This window comes from Apostichopus japonicus, chromosome 4, assembly GCF_037975245.1.
Source record: "Apostichopus japonicus isolate 1M-3 chromosome 4, ASM3797524v1, whole genome shotgun sequence".
Taxonomy (NCBI): Eukaryota; Metazoa; Echinodermata; class Holothuroidea; order Aspidochirotida; family Stichopodidae; genus Apostichopus; species Apostichopus japonicus.
In genome coordinates, this window is record NC_092564.1 from 13,739,626 (window position 1) to 13,759,381 (window position 19,756).

Here is a 19,756-nt window from a genome sequence, read left to right on the forward strand (position 1 = left end):
AAGAACTGTCATAGTGCCTTCTCTTTAACCTTTAATACAGTTATGGCTTTGCCTCAAATAAGTGTAGTTTAGATGAAGTAAGGGTGAAGGACCCCAGCTAACACTCTTGGACAGAGATTCTAGCTGAAACCCTAGTGTTCACCACTGGCAAGTATTGGCTATATAAGGGGTTGCCACCGAGTAAGGACTGGATAACACAGTCAGTAGAATACAAAGACTTGTAATCATGAGGTCAATGCATTAGAATTCTGTGTAGCCAAATGCTTTCTGCTTCTTTCAATGTTTTGTTTGATTGTTAACACTGCATGGAACTGGAAGTGATGTCATGTCTAAGAATTGACCATTTGGATGATAAATCTATAAGATAGAGGATGCAACCTCTGTTTTGGGAGGTACAAACAGGCCTGGCAAGAGGGACGATCCATGAGGGCTTCAGTCCCTGGGACTGGGGAGAATTAGGAGAATAATAAGGCAACATAAGGATTTCAAAAAGGAGGCCCTGTGACCCTATTTGTCCACAAGGTCTGACTTGGCCCTCCAAGAAGGCACTTGATATGAATTACGAATTTCATTAACCTTTTTTTCAGACCTGTAGACAATTCAAGTGTTATAATATTTGTCTTGAGGAATGGTTTGAATAAACACTGCTGCAGACACTGGACAGCATCCCACCATGTGTAAACCCATGCTTAAGTTACAGAATAATAATAATAATGTCTCTAAACTACAGGGTTGTGTTTTCATCAATATTACATGAATTATGAAGGATTTATGCCTAATATTGTCAATATCCTAATATACCTGTTTGTCATATAGAAACTGAAACATTTAGATTTTTGTGGTCTGCCATTTCCATCATTTTCCTTTTTATTTGCTGTTGTTTGCATGGTTTGGTGACCCATATGAGCTCTCTCCCTGGTATGCAGTAATACCCATGGCATGCTGATATCTGTTGACTGTTGGCTTGATTAGGACTTTGAAAGTCTATCTAAGGATTACAGATTTTGCATCTAGATTTTTGTATAACTTTGATCTGAGTTAGTTTTGAAAAAAAAAAAAAAATGTTTTGAATTTTTATTACAAAGGGAAGTCTTTATGCTGAGATGTTGCCATGACAGTATTTGGTCGTGGGAACTATAGGTAAGCAGGTACCATATGATGTATGTATCTTACTACATTCTTTTACCTACGGCTGACTGATCGACTGTTCGGTGGCTACATATCACTTGGATGGTTGGAATACATATCCTTCTTCTACATTCTCTTTATTGTTTTGTTTGAATAAACTGGAATCATGGGATGACATCGTCTGCGAATCTAGACTCATCCTCTGCGTTTCTTCATTCTCTTCTTACAGGGAGTAATAACGCAGCCTGGTGGCAGCATGCATCTGGACTTGCCGGACTAACGCCAAACCTCTTCGGCTCGACACTAGGGACCCTGGGACAGACCCAAGACGTTGCATCCTTTCAAAGCCTCCTGAAAGCAACTGGTAGGTCATGGTGTATGAATAATACATATCTTCACCTCAAGCTGAGAGACAGTCAAGCTGAATCCATTGATGTGGGCTCAGTTCGGAGTACTTTGAGATGGAGGCAGGGGAGGCAGGGAAGAATGAAACATTGTATGATTTTAAAGTAATCCTTCAAGTCTATGTTATGTTTACCATTGCTGTGTAAACAGGATATGGTGTCGCTATAGGTGGTAATGTTACCCATAGTGAACATTGGTCTGATTCCTGTAACAACTCACCTCCCCCCACCCCCCCCCCCACAATCTGAAATCTTTGTTGAGGTGCCTAGCAACCATGGTAGTTGGCAGGGTGTTAGCATTGACTACAATTCCACTTACACTGAAAATTGGTCTGGTTCCCCCTCTCCACTCCCCACCCACTGCTCCCATAAATATCAATTTTATGATGAGGTCCCTAACAGCCATGGCTGGTTCAACAAACTGCACATGAGTACACCATTTTTCTTCTTTCCTTGCATCTGTGTGTATTGGCAGAGGTTCAATATCTCAAGAGAGCAAGTTAGACTTTTAAAACAAAAATATAAACACTTAACCTAACCTTATAACACTTTCATAGCAGATGTACCAAGGCCCATCCTACTTTACAGTTATGATAAGAATTGCGTAAATTTGCTTCCCTCCGGCCTCCTCACCGCCCTTTCTCCTCGCAACAACTACACTCTTGGCTGACTGGTCCATTCCAGTGACCGTTCCATTCCACTGGACGGTCCATTCCAGTCTATCGCTCTCCTTTTCATGATACCACTCAAAATGCCAAGCACCTAGTAGAGAGTTTTGGAAGTTGAATGAATTTGTTTACAAATGTAAATATTCAGCAAGACTTATATATATATATAAAGCAGTGTACTACAGTAGTTAAATACTTGCTGTTATAGAACATGAAATATGGCTTACTTAAATTTATTGTTGGAAACATAACCAGCCGCATTTGTTGTTAGACATTTAAGAATTTTATCCGTCATCTTTTTAGACATCTAAAATCTTTGTGTCTTTTTCCCTTTTGTTTTTGTTTGTTTGGTATATTGAGATGCATTGTCAAAACCACTCCTGAAGGTGTGAAACTAAAAACAATGTTTTTATTGGTTCTGTCCATTCCTAACTGTTGATGATGAGTCACACAAGTCTCATGTAATAATAGGTTTTCTGTACCCTTTATAAGCCTCCTGTCACTGTATGCAACTATTTAACACATATGTATTATTTTATCAGACTAAGGGGTTAGATTACCATTAACTTCAGCCTCTATGAGGTTCACATGAAGGACTCTCGTCTTCTAGAAATGATTTCGGTTCTGACTTAATACCGCTAATAATAGTTCTTACCTGTTAAGTTGCAATGATTCATCAAGTAAGATATGAGAAATTTTTCATCATATGTCATCCAAAATGTCTTACAAAAACACTGTGGACACACACACAGCTAATGACCATGCAGTGCTTTATTACATGTCAAACTTGAGAATGTGATTTATTTACTGGTTTATAGAAAGTTCTTCTGATTAAACCACCAGTCCTTTATTATTCATTTTTAGTTAACAGGAGCGAGAGGTATTGGGATTGTCACTGTTGGATTTCTACTGTACATAAAGATAATGAGCAAGTTTTGCTTTCCTCCTTGTAGGTCACACCCCTTCCCCTGTTCCTCCCCTTCCCCGATTCAAGTTGAATTATTGTCAACTGTTGAGCTGGCTTGTACATTTGTTTAATAGGAGTGATATTTGAATCTATGAACACCACTTGCCGGGTCTCTATTCATCAGTGACCTTTATCCTTTGAGGAAGTTGCTTAACGATGTCATATAGGTGTATAATTAATAAAGAACAAAAGGTATTCTACTGCTGCTTGTCAAGGTTTGAATTGTTGAGTTACTGGTGCTATGGAGTAGCTGTTATCTGACATTGTTAATTTTTTTAAGTGTTTCCCATGTAATGTTTTCATCTGTAGTTTCGTCTGCTCCTTTTCCAGGGCTAACTTTTAATCGCAGTCTGCACATTCCCTGTAATTTTCTATGGTGACCTTACTCAAACCACTTTTTTTGCAGGTGAAATGTGTACCCAATTTTGTACCCTTTTTCATTATCAACAGGAAGGGGGCGTGGTAGGGGCAGAGGCCGTGGTCGCGGTCGTGGTAGAACTTCCGGTGGACCTAGAGGCTCTGGAAGAAGGGGTCGCCCAAGACGGTCAGACTCTGTGATTATGTCAGGCTTACCTCGAGATCTTACCTCTATGGGTATCCACCACAATGGCTCCATCAGTGAAATGGTTAAGGCGGCATCCGCCATGCCTCTTGGATCTGCTAAGACTGCTGTGTCAGTCATAAAGGAGACTCCTGTGAGTAAATGCACCACCCTATATGGCTCCCCCACCTATACTTTGCACCAATACCCGAACCCCTTCCCCCACCCTTTGCATGAGTTGTGCCTCATCTGTGTCATCCCGCAAATGTAGCAAGTAGTGATCATGTTAATTTGCCTGCCAAGAAAATTGTTGTACTTTTAACTTTGAAGCAGTATACATTGAACAATCTTTTACCCATGTATCAAATCAATTGAATTTATATTTTAAACAATGATTTCCAATAATTTTTGGAAACTCATGGGGGAGGGGGGTGGGGCCTACGGTCATATGATCATGAGATTTTGAACGTGGGGAATGAAACTCTTCACAAACCTTTAACATGGGTCCAAATGAGATCATATTATCTCATTTTCAGTTCACTGTGTTCAAAATTTGTGAATGTTGTCAAAAATTGATCACTTGCAATCATGTTATAAACATGCTTGTGCTGTCAACAAAACCAGTAGATATCTTGAAAAAATACCACAAAGTGTTTGCCAAAACTCAATATGCTGCTTTAAAGAGGTAGTGTGCATCAGTTTGGCCCTTGAAAACATTGCTGATTATCTATATTTTTCTTGATTAATTTAAGAGAGGTTTGTTGGGAAGCTCAAGTTTAAGATGAGGTATTCAGCAATCATAGCATGTCGTTATCATCTGTAGATACCCAGCTAGTAATCTGCTGAGAGAACTTGCTAAATCTGGTCACCATGTTTGGCTAATATCAGATAGGCAAAACATTTCATGATGTACAATTGTGGAAAGTGTCACCCTTGCTGTTGCTGGATGGTAAATTTTCTCTACAATTCATGATAATTTAGAATGGGATTAATACATGATAAGACATTTTCACTGTTTTCATAACACGCAATCCCTTCCATTTCCCTTTCATTTTGTCACCCATTAGTAAATTGCAAAGAATCTACAAACAAAAGTTTACCCTAAAACTTCAAATATGTCTGGAGAATCTTTCAAAGCTTTGTATGACATTTTTCTGTTTCGTTTAATAGTTGAGTATTTCAAACAAAATTGAAATATGTGCTCTTGTTTATTGGGAGAGAGGGACACAAATCTAATTTGTATTATTATATTTGAAGTTGCATGTGGTTTGTTTAATACATGGTGAAATGTACATTGAACTGAATCCCTGCATCCATATAGCTGTACTATTCGCTGTTAATATGTGATGTGATTTTAGTCTGTATATGCTTAGAAAATTCAATTTCATTTCCTTTTTTAATGCCAAAAAATGCTTGTTTTTAACCCCCCCCCCCCTACCCCTGCTTCCTTAAATATAGCAAATAAGAAGAATTCTTGTCTTTTTTTCGCAGTTCGTTTTTATTTTTCAGTTTTCTTGGAATTACCATTTTTTGGCCAATTCCAATTAATCAAGACATTGAAGCAACCAATTAAAAGGGTCATAGCTAGTTTCCTTGGCACTTTGTTTAAAAATTTGAAAATTGGGAAAGTGAATTTGACATCAAACTTTGTAAACTAGTGGTTTTTGTTGTTACCTATACTTTTTTATTTCAAAGTACAGATATTTTAAATTTTGGAGCAAAATAAACATCTTTTCCATGATACTGTTCCTATGATGCACCCTTCAGTGGTTCAAAGTTTTCAAAGAAGTTCTCAATCTTATCACAGAGTAAATATTCTGAACTCCAAGTTTTTGCAAGTTAAATTTTGTTTTCAAGAATGATATTTCTAAGGATGATTTTTCTCACAATTGTTCTGCTATGTGGTATATTGAGAATTGTTAGAACAGATACTAAAGGTTCTTTGTGAACAGTCGCACATAAAGGATGCGGTTCCTGGATGTACAAAAAGTTCATCCGATGTGCCATTTTGGCCTATATTTCATATTGAAGATAAGGACAAGAAACAGGCTAAACTAAAAGCAGGTAATTCGTTACTCTTCTTTCCTGCCTTGTTTCTTTAGTTGAACATTGTGACAAATCTGCCTTTTATGATATCTTACATCAAAGATACTGCCAGTGCAATAGAATTAAACTTACCATCTTTCAGGGTAAGGAGAAATATTAGGACTGACCACCCAGTTACAGGAACTCTTTTTGTTTCGATAAAGTTACCCCGGTGGTTTATGATCCTTGTTTTGCAATTTGAACTTCTCAAACTTTGAACATAAAACGAAGATAACCTTAAAAAGTCTTAGACAATGCTAGGGGCTTCTTCAATTTTGCAGTTAGAGTTTTGAGACTGACAGAGAGAAAAGAGTGAGCATTTGTCCTTTTCTCTGTGCGTTCTTCTAGAAATCACATTCAACTCCTACCGATCTGTCGGCAGCCAGTGCCGACAGAGATTCACCATTGAACATGTCGGTGGGGTGCATAAAGCCGGGGACCCCTACCACTTCCTCAAAATCAAAAGACCCCAGCAGCGACAGCGAGGTCAGTGCGCTGGAAGGGGAGGAACTTGACCTTTCCGAGGGTGACGTGAGCAGCAAATCGGCCACAAATTCCGAACCCGATTCTGACGATGAGGAATTGGCTAAAATAGCAGAGGTATGCTACAGTGACCTGAAAGGGGAATTTCCCTTGTTTATATTAGAAACTTCATCTTGGGATACAAAAAAATAGGGACAGAGTGGTGTTGGGAGTGTACACCCTTCCTGCCTGTTCCCCCCCCCCCCCCCCTGAAAATGACTGGATCTTTATGTTGTCTTCTGTTGTTTTTAGTCCCTTTCTGATTAGAAGATTTTATTTGAGATGAAAAGATCTCAAAGTTCACATCATGGTGAATATCAATTGTGGTTTCTTGATTATGTCTCTCTGTGAAACTGAAAGGTCAAAAACAGTCTAAGTTATCATCAAATATTGCATTCTATCCAAGAAAAGGAAAAGTGAGGAATTGGAAAAAAAGTTTGTCTTATTTTGATCGTAGATTTTACTGATAGTAGAAATTGATCATCAATGCTGCTCCCACTATTAATAATTTAGATTTTAGATAAAATAAACAAAGAGATTGCTGTATAGAACATTTCCCTATCAAAAGTACTCACAAACTAACAAGATAATAATTTTTCCCTCTCTTTTTAAGAATTCATTTGATTTAAATTTGATTGCATCCAATCCCCTCATCCTTTCATTCTTCTTTGTAGACTTGTTCCTTCACCTCTCAAAGGGATGAATTCGAAAGCATAAATTGTTATTCTCATCTTACATTCTGCTGTATAAAAAAGGGACAAAATTTTTTTACTAAGTTACCAATTTGTTATGAACAGACTTGTTTTGACCAGTGATCATGTTAGAGGGAATTGTTCGTCTTGTTTACACAGTTTGACTTTTTTTGATCTGTTATATAAGTTTTTTCGCCTGTGAAATATTAAAGGCCCATTCCAGTTTACTTTCAACACACTAGCCGCAGCCTGCCATGCCAGTTCTGTCCCACCACATTATTTACCCTTCCTGTGTATGTTAGTGTTATATATGTCTGTTTGTCTGTTGCTGGTATTTGCCTGCCCTGCCCAAAACAAAGCAATCTTTTGTTCTTTGAAAGTTTTGTTGTGCTGTATTGATCATATGTTCCTCATGCCCTTTGCTAAGTTTATTTTATTTATTTATTTTAATTATCTTTTTGTTTATAAGTTAAAAGTTTCGTCTACATACCAGCGTGCTCATCCCATCAAAGAAGTGTTTGTCCTTGCTTGAATTTTTTGTCAATTGTGGGATTTGTGGCTAATAACTTTATACTTCCTAGATAATGTGCCTTTAATATCCTGTCTCAGAGAGAAAATGGCAGAAAGTAACAGAAATTGAAGAATCTTTAAAGATTTTTGTTTTTTTGGTGATACCCATACAAAGGTATTAATTAAACTGTACATGGAAATGTTATCTGATATGTTAATTCAACAAATTAAGACCAGAAATGCTGAAATCAGACAAATATTTCAAAGGTTTGGCAATCAAAAGATCTGTGAGACATTAACTTTCTGGTATGTTGGGTTTTACTGGCTAATTTGCATAATTAGAGCGGCCATTTATGGTTTTAACCCAACAGCTGCATTAATTAAAAGACCAAAATAGGAAGAAACCTCAGACGTGATGATAATATTGCAGCGTTAGTGCGTTACTCTGAAATTTAAATTTCACCCAATAAAGGCAGCTCTCTGAGATGTAGTTCGTCCGGTATCACTTGTCTAGCCAATACTCATTCATGTAATGCACACACTGGTGAAAAGTTTTGGACTCTTTCGTATTTGAGACCTATTACAAGAAATATCTAAAATTTAATTGACCATGTTTTTGAAGATTTGATTTTTGATTAATCAAGTGATATAACATTTGACCAGCTCAAATCTTAAATTGTTTTTCCAATTTTAGATGTTTCATTGTAGACCCCTTCTATCATTCTATGTGGATAACTTCAGAGAAACAATGTCACATGGTTATCGTATCGTTTGTCGGTTATCAATAGAATTTTATCCTGATTAGAATTTAGAATGGGAACTCGGCAACCTCTCTCTCTCTCTCTATTGCCTTCCTCTCCCTGGAGGTAATTATCAAACTAAGTTGAAGCTAGCAGGACACTGCAGCTCAGGATTATGCAATCAGTAAGGTTGACAAAGAATGTTCTCTGTGGTATCTATCAAATTGTTATTCCAAAATCAAAAGGGTTATCTTTAACTCAGTTTCATGATCTGCCTCTTCTTCATCTTTGGTGCTCCCCTTAGACAAAGAAGAACTTGGAAGCAAAACAGCTTGAGCTTCTCCGGCAGACTGATAAGCTACGAGAGGAACAGAGGGAGGCCCTAGAGAGAAAACAGAAGGTGAGATGGGAGTGTGATATAGTTGATCAGGGGTGGGTGGTATCCTATTGTTAATTCCAGATGTAACTTTCATCTACAAGAATCGGACAGGGGAGGGAGAGAGGCAAGGTGGAATTAATGGGAGATTTACCATATGCCCCATAAGTATTCAAAGGGATATTAGGTTCAACTGGAAGTGACAACAATGTTTGATAATAATCAAAAACTAGTAGTAACAGTTGACATTCAAAGTACTATTTTTTTTTCTCCCCATGTTTTTGTCATTGATGTTTAGAATGTAAAACTATAAACTAAGATTACTACAAATAGAGAAAATATAAATATGTACGACATATTTATGCAATGTAATGCTGGAACGCACTCAGTTTATCAGGACTGTACACAATTGTACACAGACAGGATTTGTTGCTACTTAGCAACGTAAGGCTCCTTGCCGACGTAAGGAATATACATAAGACTCTGACAGTAGATGTTGGAATAGTAGCCGGGGTTCATACAGATCAAGCATTTTTATGAGACGGAATGTAAACCTAAAACAACGTTATCATCCAAACCTAAGTAATTATTCTCAAATTTACCTTAAATGCCAGTTACAAGTGGCATTCTGTAGTCAACGGAACATCGACCTCTTCGAACTGACAAAGTTCTAATTATTGGGTAAATAACACCTTGGAGGACGTCACATGACCCTCCATAGCTTTTGTGCGTTTTCAAACTGTATAGTGTTCCCTCCAGGTCATCTTAAAATTTTCGACGGTCTCACGTCCGTTTACGCATTTGAAACTTATTGAAAGGCAACCTGGAAAATAAACAAAAGAAGAAGATAGAAGAAACAGAATAAATAAGTTTATAAAATTATTAACAATTGCCTCATTAAGAAGGACATGAGAACAAATTAAAAATACTTGAAGAAACAATTATTTCCAGAGTTTTATTCAGCAAGCAGCTTGGGCTGTCACATAAAATAAAGAGAAAAAAGGATTAAGGATAAAGAAATGATTGGGTTTCACTTTCTACGTGATTTATATGTTCCAACTGAGTCTCTGGTACACTGTATATAGTTGTAAGAAGATTCCTTTAACCAGCTACCCTTGGGGAAAAGCTGTCTGACATAGAAAGATGAGCACGTTTTTGCTGGTAGAGCTTTTAGCGTTGCAGATAAAAAAAATACCAACAGAATGGTTATAATATACAATACATACATAGTTTTAGAAAACTCCAAACCATAAGACCATTGGAGATACCTGTAGTGAGTGAGTTTTATTGTAAAGCTATATTTTCAATTCTTCATCATTTTTTTGATGACCCAAAATGTTGGCTGTCAAAAGCCTCTTATCATCTTCTTTGCAGACTTCGTTGGGTTACATGTGATAGCAAAAGAGTGTGTTTTATCTTTCTTTTGAGAAGCATTTACCAAATATGAAAAGCTAATGTAATTTGGAGGAAATAACCATTATTATTCCTCAGTTCTAGCAATGTTTATGTCGGGCTACACATCAGGTTGACCCATGCCACTTGTAAATAGTGGTTGTTTCAGTCAATCAGTCTGTCTGATTGTGTTAAATTGTCTCTCATTTATATATATTGCTTTATATTTTATTTCTCAAGATGCACAAATTCCATGTACATGTTGCTTAAGTCCTCCCTTCATTCAGGTTTGACTGGGAGATTTACAAAATTTTGATGTCAAATTGAAGTTTTTAACCTCTGTAATTTTGGAGTGAAACAAAGAGAAAAGAAAGTAAAATGTACTAGGTACCTTGGATAAAATGCCACCTCCCCCTTTAAAGACAAATAAAAGTGACAGGACTTGGGCACGTCATTAACAAAACAAGGTTCTTTCAAGTAACTTTGCACAACTTTATTCCATTCTGGTAATTAATAGTAAACAGTAGCAAAGGCCAAAAAACAGAGTAGTTTGGTGTAAAAATTAAGATTTCAGAGATTCCCAATTGCAAACTTAGAAACAAAAAGGACAGAGGGGGGGGGGGGGGGGAAGAAAGACTTTTGAATTATGACATTGAATGACAAGAGAATCAGTTGTTGCTGTTTAACTCTATTCTGAGTAAATAATGTAAACAATTTTCTGCTATAAATGGTCTCTTTTTAAGGTCATCTCATGGTGGTCATTTTATTTGTTTTGAGTCAAGCTTTTCTAACCTCATATATTCATTCCATCTCTCTTCTTGTTCTCTAGCCATGCGATTCCGGTGACGAGGTTAGCATTAACATCCATGTCTTTTTTGTTTCAGTGCTATTTGTCTGCATGTCTGTATGTAGACCAGTCTGTGTTAACGTTTTAAAATAGTAACAGTCTGCCATGTTTTCTGTCGGTCGAACCAGTCGAGTGATAAGGTTTCGTTTCCAGATGGATGAGATGAATGGGACATTCATCTTGAACTGCCATGTCCCCCCACAGTCCTCTCATCCCTTCTCCCATCCCGTCTCTCCCAGATCGGAAAATGTCATGCACTACACTTGACTGTTTAGTTTACATTTTGAAACATTTAAAGCATCTTATTCTGTTTTACAGTTTTAATAAACATAAAGCATGAGGAACATTAGGTCTATAAAAGACAGAAATTCCACAATAAGACATGAACATGGAAGTCAGGATTTTGGATATTTAGAATAGAACCAGGGTCCTGCATCATATCTTCTTGACTGGGTGTTCTCAATTTGATCAAAAAGTGGGGAAGAATATCAGCAAAGGATACAAAATATGCTAACACGACACTTCCAGGAATGGGTTACGAATAGAACCAGGGTCCTGCATCATATCTTCTTGACTGGGTGTTCTCAATTTGATCAAAAAGTGGGGAAGAATATCAGCAAAGGATACAAAATATGCTAACACGACACTTCCAGGAATGGGTTACGTGGTTAAGGTGAAAACCGTTTAAAATAATGATGGTTCAGTTAGTATGTTAAACATGATGGTAGATAGATGCCTTCTGAATCCGTCCAAAAATTTGCAACGTTAATACAAGATGATTTTCACACAACATTCCGTCTACCTGCACAAATTATGTCTGGCAAATTTGACAAACTTCCTCTGTTTTCATTTATTTACTTATGTGTTTTTGAAAACTTACCTTGGAACAATTTTTTTGATGGTGAAATAGAAGGTGTGTGAAATAATTTCACATCCTTCATACTACCTATGTTGTGTATGTGCTGCTATCACAATATGGGTTACTCTGAAGATTTTTGTAAAGAGGTGGATTATTCTGTATCAAATTTAATTAATGCTCTTTAAAATTAAAATTGTTAAGTCAATATCAAATTAAACAGCAATACATTCAGTAAGTGGCCAACAACTGCAAGGGAGTGGGGAAGATAAATGTTACAGGTGGTAAATTAATACAAATAACAGTGCATCGTTTGAAATGAGTGGTGTTGTTTGAAAGCATGGCAAATTAGTTTTCGTAGGTTAATGTTTATCTACTCAATCGGGTATTGTCTCAAGGGGGTAAGTAGAGGGTGGAGGGGAGGGTGAATAATGTAACTATTGTTAGGATGCAACATGTAGATATGGGATACATTTTGAAGAAATTCTGTTCATTTTGAGAGGAAGTCTTATATAAAGCAGGTTCAGTGGGTGTGTGTGAATGAATTTGTCCCTGGTCAGTCAATATTGTTCCATCATGATGTAGAAACTGGTTGAAGTGTAAATGGATGGTTTGTGGGTCAAGTCAGTCAACATATGGAGTTTGACCTATATAGTGTGCTAATACCATCAGAGCTAGTCCTAATGTTTGACTTGTTCATTGCCCCATAGGGGTATCACATAGATTTAATAAGGCACAGTTTTGAATATGTGAATAAAAGATTAGGTCCAAAGACTCGCACCTGGTTTGCAGTTGTGGAGTCAGAGGACTTGGTTGAGGGCTGCTTTATACTCCTATACAACTGTTGGGACATTAATTAAATCCTTACCTATACCACTGGTTGAACTCATGATGTGGTTTTCAGTGCTGTTAAACAGAATAGAGACCAAGCAGGTTATTGAATGAGCTACATGGTTGGTCTCCACTTGCTTTATAGTTTTGCATACTTAATTTTAGCAAAGATTTGGGTTGTATATATTTACTTTATCATGATTATCATAAACTGGTAGAACTTTGTTTGAAAGTTGCATTGTGCATTGAGAATATTATAATATACATATAATAATATACTCGTCTGTTGAAAAAAGGAAAGATCACATGGAAGGATGATATCATGCATTAACTACAAATGTTTGCAAATGAAAGAATGAAGCTTAAACAATAAATTTGTGGGACACAAATTTTGCTGTATTGGACTAAAAACCATTAATATTTCTCTAACTGAGGTCATCCAAAAAAATTGAATATTAACCCACATAGACACCCAGATTGTTAGGTTGAGGGTAGAGTATTCATTTGTTTCTTATAACATGGCTTGGTCACATTGGTACATGTTATGGTTCATACCAACCCCCACCCCCCATTTAATAGCTAGAACAACATTCTCAGATACTCATGCATGATATAGAATCATTGACTTGGTGGGAAAACATTGGTGATTTGTATGGAGATGTATGTAGGGTTGATATCAAGGGGGACTAACATATAGTGAGGACCCATATCCCCTCCCCCATCTTCCATCCCCACCTCCAACTTTGTTGTTGCATGTCACTAAACCATGGTAAGCATACTAACTTCAATGTCTATTAATTTTTGCTTATGGGAGCTTTCTCTGCCATTTCTGCAGATATTGAGATGTACAGAGTTAGAATGGGGATGGCTTGGGGTATTTGTCCTTGGAAGATATTCTACTTTTATCAGATACTTTTAACAACATGTCAAAGTGATAATGAATCAGTTGGCCTCCATCTTTGCTGGTGCATTTTAGTTTAATGAGATTTTCAAATTTTGGAAATCTTCCTTTTGCCCTGAAACGAACAATGAAAATTTCACTGCCAAAGAAAAATAGTAAAATGTGAAAGGTTTCTTCATTTTCATGGACCTTGATGAGTTTAAAATCTCTTAATAAGACTGAAAAGTGTCGGGACAGTGGGACAGTGAGGGGAGAGGAGGGGAGAGGAAGAAGAGGGAAAATTTAATAGGTTTTCCTGTTATCCAACTCTACGTTTCAAATTACTTTTCAGGATGACTTATTTCTTTTGTCAACTGGAAGCCTTCATTTTTCAATGTTGAGCAGAATATTATAATTTGTTCATGTTGTGCTTGTTTGTTATGAGTCAGTTGATCAGCCAAAATCAGTTGCTTATTAGAGTAGATGATGCTAAATTATTTTAATTTATTCCATTGCTCCGGGGGGGTGGGGGATTGTGGCTTAGGAAGGGGGAAGGGAAATTGTGGAAATAAAACCAATCTTTGTGTGTTTTTTGTGTTAGTAGATGGTAGTTCCTTGTTGTGTTATTGTTACTTTTTGTATGTCATGTTGGCTTACAGCTGTAGCGTGCAGTAGATTTTAGCAATGCCTAACAATCCATGGTAGTAACACATCACCCAAATTTACACAATGGTTCCTATGTGTAAAGCACATATGTTACACAGGTGAGTTTAATATTAATATCTCAATTTGTTGTGTCTTTCTGGAAAGATGAAACTACAAAGGGAAGAAGAACAGAGGCAGCACGAGGAGGAGCAGCGGAGGCGGGTTGCGGAGCTGACGGCTCACTTCGAGAAGGAGATAAAGCATCAACAGTTCCAGCTGAGGATGCAGAAGACCCAAGACGGGGGAGAGGAATACCCGGTGAGGACCTCGACCCGGCACCACAAGGAGGAACGGAGGGAGAAGAAGAAGAAGAGAAAGAAGAAGAAGTCAAAGAGTGGACTACCAGAGACGGCCAGGGAAGGAAAGCTGCGCAAGAGGAAACACCATCACAGCCACAGGGAGCACCGAAAAGCAGCGTCGGAGGGCAAAGGAGATGGGGTATGTCTAAAGGAATAATTTGGTACTGTAAGGGGAAAAATATTCAAATGATCAGTGATATTTCAGGAATCCAAATTTACTACAATTTGATGGTTTCTTACCGAATTGAGTTTTATCGTATTAATGAATATTTCTTTCCATAATTGGAATGTCACTTTTATTGTCGATAACATCTGGATGAAACATGGAGCTTCAATTGTTCTCCATCTTAACCCAGACTCTGCCAGACGATAATACCGTCGACGAGGATGATCCGTACGGGTCTGATCTCCCCACGATGGTCCCGAGGCCGTCCGTTGTCATGCAAATCTCGGAGCCACAACTTGCGGCAGTAAATGGTGTCAACCAGGAGTCACCCGAGGAAGGAGGCTACTCCGAGAGACAGGAGAACTCGGACAGTGACGGCTCTCAATCAGGTATGACCTTTGACTTGGTGGAGGATGCTCACACAAGATTTATAAATATTCATTACTTTCACACGGTTCATAAAGGGTCTCTCTAATCTCTTTTGCATTTTTCATATCATGCCAAAAGAAAAGAAAAAGTTTTCTGCAGAGGTCATCATTAACATAGATTAAATACACCAATGAGATTGGTCAGAGCAAAACTGAATATTCATCACCTCAACAAGGTTCTTACTTAAACTTATGACATACAGTATGCTCAACCTTGGCAAGCAATGGCAGTGGTTGAAGATTGTCTCGGGTTGTGTGATGTGTGCATATTCATATTTTAAACTTGGAACAGATATTGTTTTGAAGAATGGTGGGTCGTCCCTTAAGGCATTTAGTAGCAAAGAGACAAGCTATTAGAGCAAGCTTCAGGGCAAGCACATGAAGATGTGTTGTGGTGAAGGCATATAGATAACAACAGTTGTCTGTGCTTTGTTTCAGGAGGTGGAGATTCTTTGGGTTTTGCTTTGGGAATGTTATTTTCAAGATGGAAGAGGGAGGGGAGAGAGTCACAACTAGGCACCATTTCACTACGATAATTGTCTGGTATTCAGGCTTCACTGTTCTGTTCAGGTGAAACCTGACGATACCCATAAGTTTTACCATTTTTCAGCTGTATATATATATATATATATATATTGCAATTTCATTAACTCTTTATATCCATGCTACCTGTCTTTTCATCATGTGATGCCCCTTTGCTTCTGTGATGCCCCTTTGCTTCATAACCACTCGTCCTTTCTGCTATTTTTTTTTTATTGGCTTCTCGTCAAACACCATATGACCATCTCACATCTTAACAGGTGAGAACTACAGCCTGAAACTAGAAGATGGTACCTATGCCAATGGTGACATCAACGTAGGTGCCATGTATCCCGCCATGGTGGCAGCTCCAAGCAGTGCTGCCGCTAGTGCCGCAGCGGTCACACCCATCCGCTTTACCCTTAAGAGAAAAGCAGATGGCGACCCACGTATACCAATGGTGCTAATGCGTAAGTCGTGCCGCACATCTCTCACACCATATCATTGAGGGCAGGTTTCTTTATATGCCTTCAAATCATTTGAGGCCAGTTACCCCAACGATAACAACAAACCAAATGAAAAAAATGGTACCTGCCTTAAAGACAGATATGAACCCATTAAATCAAAAGTCCTTTCTTCAAGTACGGGGAAAAAAAACAAATCTTTCTTTAAAGTATTAAAGCAAGATATTGTTAGGACATATCTGTACCTGATGGGAAAGGAATATTAGCCTAGTCTAGTCTGTGCAGTGATTTCAAGTGTTTGAAATAATGGAAGTTAAGGGAACAAAGAAAATTTTGGGAACAATCGGGCGTTTGAAGGAAATCATTAAATTTTACAGAACAATGGAATTTTATGGACCAGTGGGAATAATTGGTGTATTGTTCAAAATGATAGTCTTTCTGGAAACAATGTAGGAATAGATTTTCAGATTGTGTTGAACTTTCTGACCTAGCGAGTAGCCAATGAGAAAGGAGAAACCTTTTCTTTGTGATCATTTATCTAAGCACACTACAGTATTTTAAATGCATATTGGTGAAAAGATGCTTACAAAGACTCTGTAGCAATTTGCTCTGCTTTTGTTAAAGTTCTATACAAAGCTATTTTTCTGCGTATTATCATATCAAGAGTAGTTTGAGGTGATACTAACACAAAATAGCCTATTTATGCTTTATGGCATAGTGTGTTGTCATCCGTGGCAATAGTTGCTGAATTAATTGTAACCATTAATTCAAAGAGGTTTTTTTTTTTTGTGTGTGAAATGTGAAGATGTTCACAAAATTTCCCCAGAGAAACATGACCAAGATATGATATGGTTGAGTATATGTGACTAATAGCATGGTTTATTGTGAGAACCATGAGAGGGTTAGAAAATATTTCTCTCTCTTTGCTTTATATCAGTTGCTATTAAACTCAGGTGATTTCCCCTCGAAGTTGGTCTCACAAAATCTTTGTAGTGCCTTGTAACGAGTTTAACAGTTTGACAGCAGCAAACCATTAACTCAGGCCTACCTGATCAATTCTGATATTACTCAAAATTTACAACTCTTTCTAGTCCCCCTCTTCTGGTTATAGATTAACATTTCTTCTACCTATTCTTCACAGATATAGAGGAACACTTAATTGCAAGGATGGGGAGGTGCTTGCAATAAAGAAAAATTTAGGAAACAAATAATTAAGTCTGTTTTCATTTCCCTTGTCTGAACAGCTGTCAAAAAGAAACGTCTGCACGTAACGGACGAGATGGCAGTCCGACAGCCTCTTCTCCACGGCTGGAGGCGGCAGATAATTGTCCGGCAGATGGGACCGGGTGACCGTATCAAAGGGGACGTCATCTACTATGCACCCTGCGGTAAAAAGCTCCGTACTTATCCCGAAGTGATGAGGTACATCGAGAGGAGGGCCATCGCCGACGTCGGCCGGGAACACTTCAGCTTCAGCGTGAAGATGAGGGTGGGGGAATTCTTAGTACCAAAGCAAGACGGTGAACATGTAAGTTTATGTGTCGTCAGGTAGCATCATCCGTGAATAGTTTGAGAATGAACGTATGTATAGAAAGATGACCTACTTTATGGACTATATGATGTTTGAGTTTTTCACCTCATTCTCTTAATTGACAGTGCTTTTTTCTTGCATTTCCTCAGGGTGTGGTGTTTGAAAAGATCTCTGAAGATGAAATGGAGGAAAGGCTAACTGGGAGGAGAAGCAAGGGCCGATGGAGTAAGATGGCGGAGAAGAAGAGGATAGCTCAAGAACTTGCAAGGAGAGCCACGGAATCTAAATATCGCAAGAGGCTGGAACAGCAAGGTACAGGTATTTCACGATAGGTCTGTTCTTGGTTTATTAATTGGAGCTGCATGTGGTTGGCTGATGGGTATGGTGGTGGGTTTAAGGTGGGGCTGAGTGGGGCTGAGTCAATGATTGCAGACCACGGTCTGATAGATCTGTGCAGGTTTGGATGGTGTGGCTGAGTATAAGATATAAACAACTTTCAATTGGAGGTGATAGATAATATTATGACTTGATGTTACGATCGATAAAGATCACATATACTAGTTTTTTCTCTCTCTGTCTCTCTCAGAACTCGCCAGACGCCTTGCTGAGGCTAAGCTTCGAAGGAAGATGGAGCGACAGCAAGAGATGGAGATTGCCAGGGAGCAGAGGAGGCGGCAAGGTAATGGTGGGTTACCTCTCTTTATTTCCTTTCAAATCAAGCAAATAATGTATGATATTTAAAACCAAACACTACAGACAGCAGTAAGTCAAGACTTGCAATTTTGTCTTCTGTCACTAACACCATTCATTTATCTTTTCTTCCCTCCGTCTGTTGCTGAGGGACAGTTGCCATAGTAACTGTCTTCCCATCGTATCAAACTTTAGAGCCATTCATAAAAAACAAGTGCCATGCAACTTAGCAGTATCAGAGCTCTGATCAAAAAACCTTTGCTCCAAGGACTTTGCTATTGTTAAGATTTATCCTAGGGTATCATTTCTTATGAAAAGGTTAAATGTACTTTGATAGATACATCTTAGGAAAATACTTATCAATGAAAATTTACAGTGAAAAGTGTGGATATTTGCTGCTTCACAATAAACTACATTTTCTTACACAATGTTATCTACGTGTTGTCAGCATGCGTTACCAAAGCAGAAATTGTCCGAGATTGCACATCTGCATAAAGATACTAAAAACATCTGTAGAAATGTTCTCATGAAACGTTAAGTCAAGCAACCTTTGGACATAATTTTGATGAATCTTTTAATGCTTCTCGATTGTGAGATTACACATAACAATATTCTTCATTAATCTAGACTAGGAGATTTGTTCCTATCAGTCATGATGGTTGTTGATTAATATTCATTTGACAGAACAAAATAGGAGTGTATTAGGTTAAAAAAATTAAATCTGAACATTTTGAAATTTGCCATAGGTTTTATGATCAATATTGAAAGGAAGATGTGTCTAAGTGACGCATTGTTGAGAACCCAATGGAATCAGTAAAAAACCTTGTTGATTAAAATCCATTTGGTGGAAAACATAGGATTTATCTGGTCTGTTCACTTTGCAATCTTATTTTCAGAAATATTATGGTCCATTTGATGAAATTTGTGTCCAGCTACTTTTACAAAGTCATGAATGATGGTTGTTGACTTTTAACGTTCTCAATAGTTAGTCCTCCTCCATCCCCCCACCACCCCCACCCCACCCCCACTCACACACACATACAGATAGTTGGATGGGGAATTGCCAGTTTCAGTTTCAATCATTTGAGACATTTGTCTGTACAGTTATAGTTACAGTACAGTTATATCAGACAGCAAAAATAAAAAACCAAATCTAAGACTCTTGTCTATAGCATGAGTGTTTAAGAGTTGTGGTGTAGCTGCTAATTAATTATGTTCCTATAATACAACCAGAACCTGTTACTAATTACTGAATGATTGAAAGTTGATTAACTGCATGGCACATTCCCAATCTAACCCACTTTTTGCTGTGTTTATGCATGTTATTTTCCTACATTCCATTGCAGTGTTTGGTATAGTCACATAATTAAATTAGGTTGGACATGAAAGTTCACCATTTTTGTGTAGATGCCAAGGTTACCATGGTGATGGATACATACCCTGTACAATATGGTGTCCAGACATCCCTGATTTCTGGGGACCCATCTGGGATTTCATGCATTGTACTCTGATCAT

The 19,756-nt window shown here is 37.9% G+C and overlaps 1 protein-coding gene across 21 annotated transcripts in view; it reads left to right on the forward strand.

Moving 5' to 3' along the window:
- The window catches only part of LOC139966515 (bromodomain adjacent to zinc finger domain protein 2B-like), a 96,163-nt gene that overhangs the window by 50,167 nt on the left and 26,240 nt on the right, over positions 1–19,756 (forward strand). For 10 of the 21 annotated variants that reach the window (XM_071969626.1, XM_071969616.1, XM_071969605.1 and 7 more), the window contains 11 exons: positions 1,358–1,492; positions 3,618–3,862; positions 6,142–6,393; positions 8,562–8,657; positions 10,855–10,875; positions 14,250–14,582; positions 14,800–14,998; positions 15,838–16,026; positions 17,265–17,548; positions 17,701–17,869; positions 18,138–18,236. In XM_071969626.1, coding sequence (XP_071825727.1) covers positions 1,358–1,492; positions 3,618–3,862; positions 6,142–6,393; positions 8,562–8,657; positions 10,855–10,875; positions 14,250–14,582; positions 14,800–14,998; positions 15,838–16,026; positions 17,265–17,548; positions 17,701–17,869; positions 18,138–18,236 — 2,022 coding nt within the window. The remainder of the gene's footprint in view (positions 1–1,357; positions 1,493–3,617; positions 3,863–6,141; positions 6,394–8,561; positions 8,658–10,854; positions 10,876–14,249; positions 14,583–14,799; positions 14,999–15,837; positions 16,027–17,264; positions 17,549–17,700; positions 17,870–18,137; positions 18,237–19,756) is intronic. The other 11 variants (XM_071969609.1, XM_071969618.1, XM_071969608.1 and 8 more) reach the window with 10 other exon arrangements.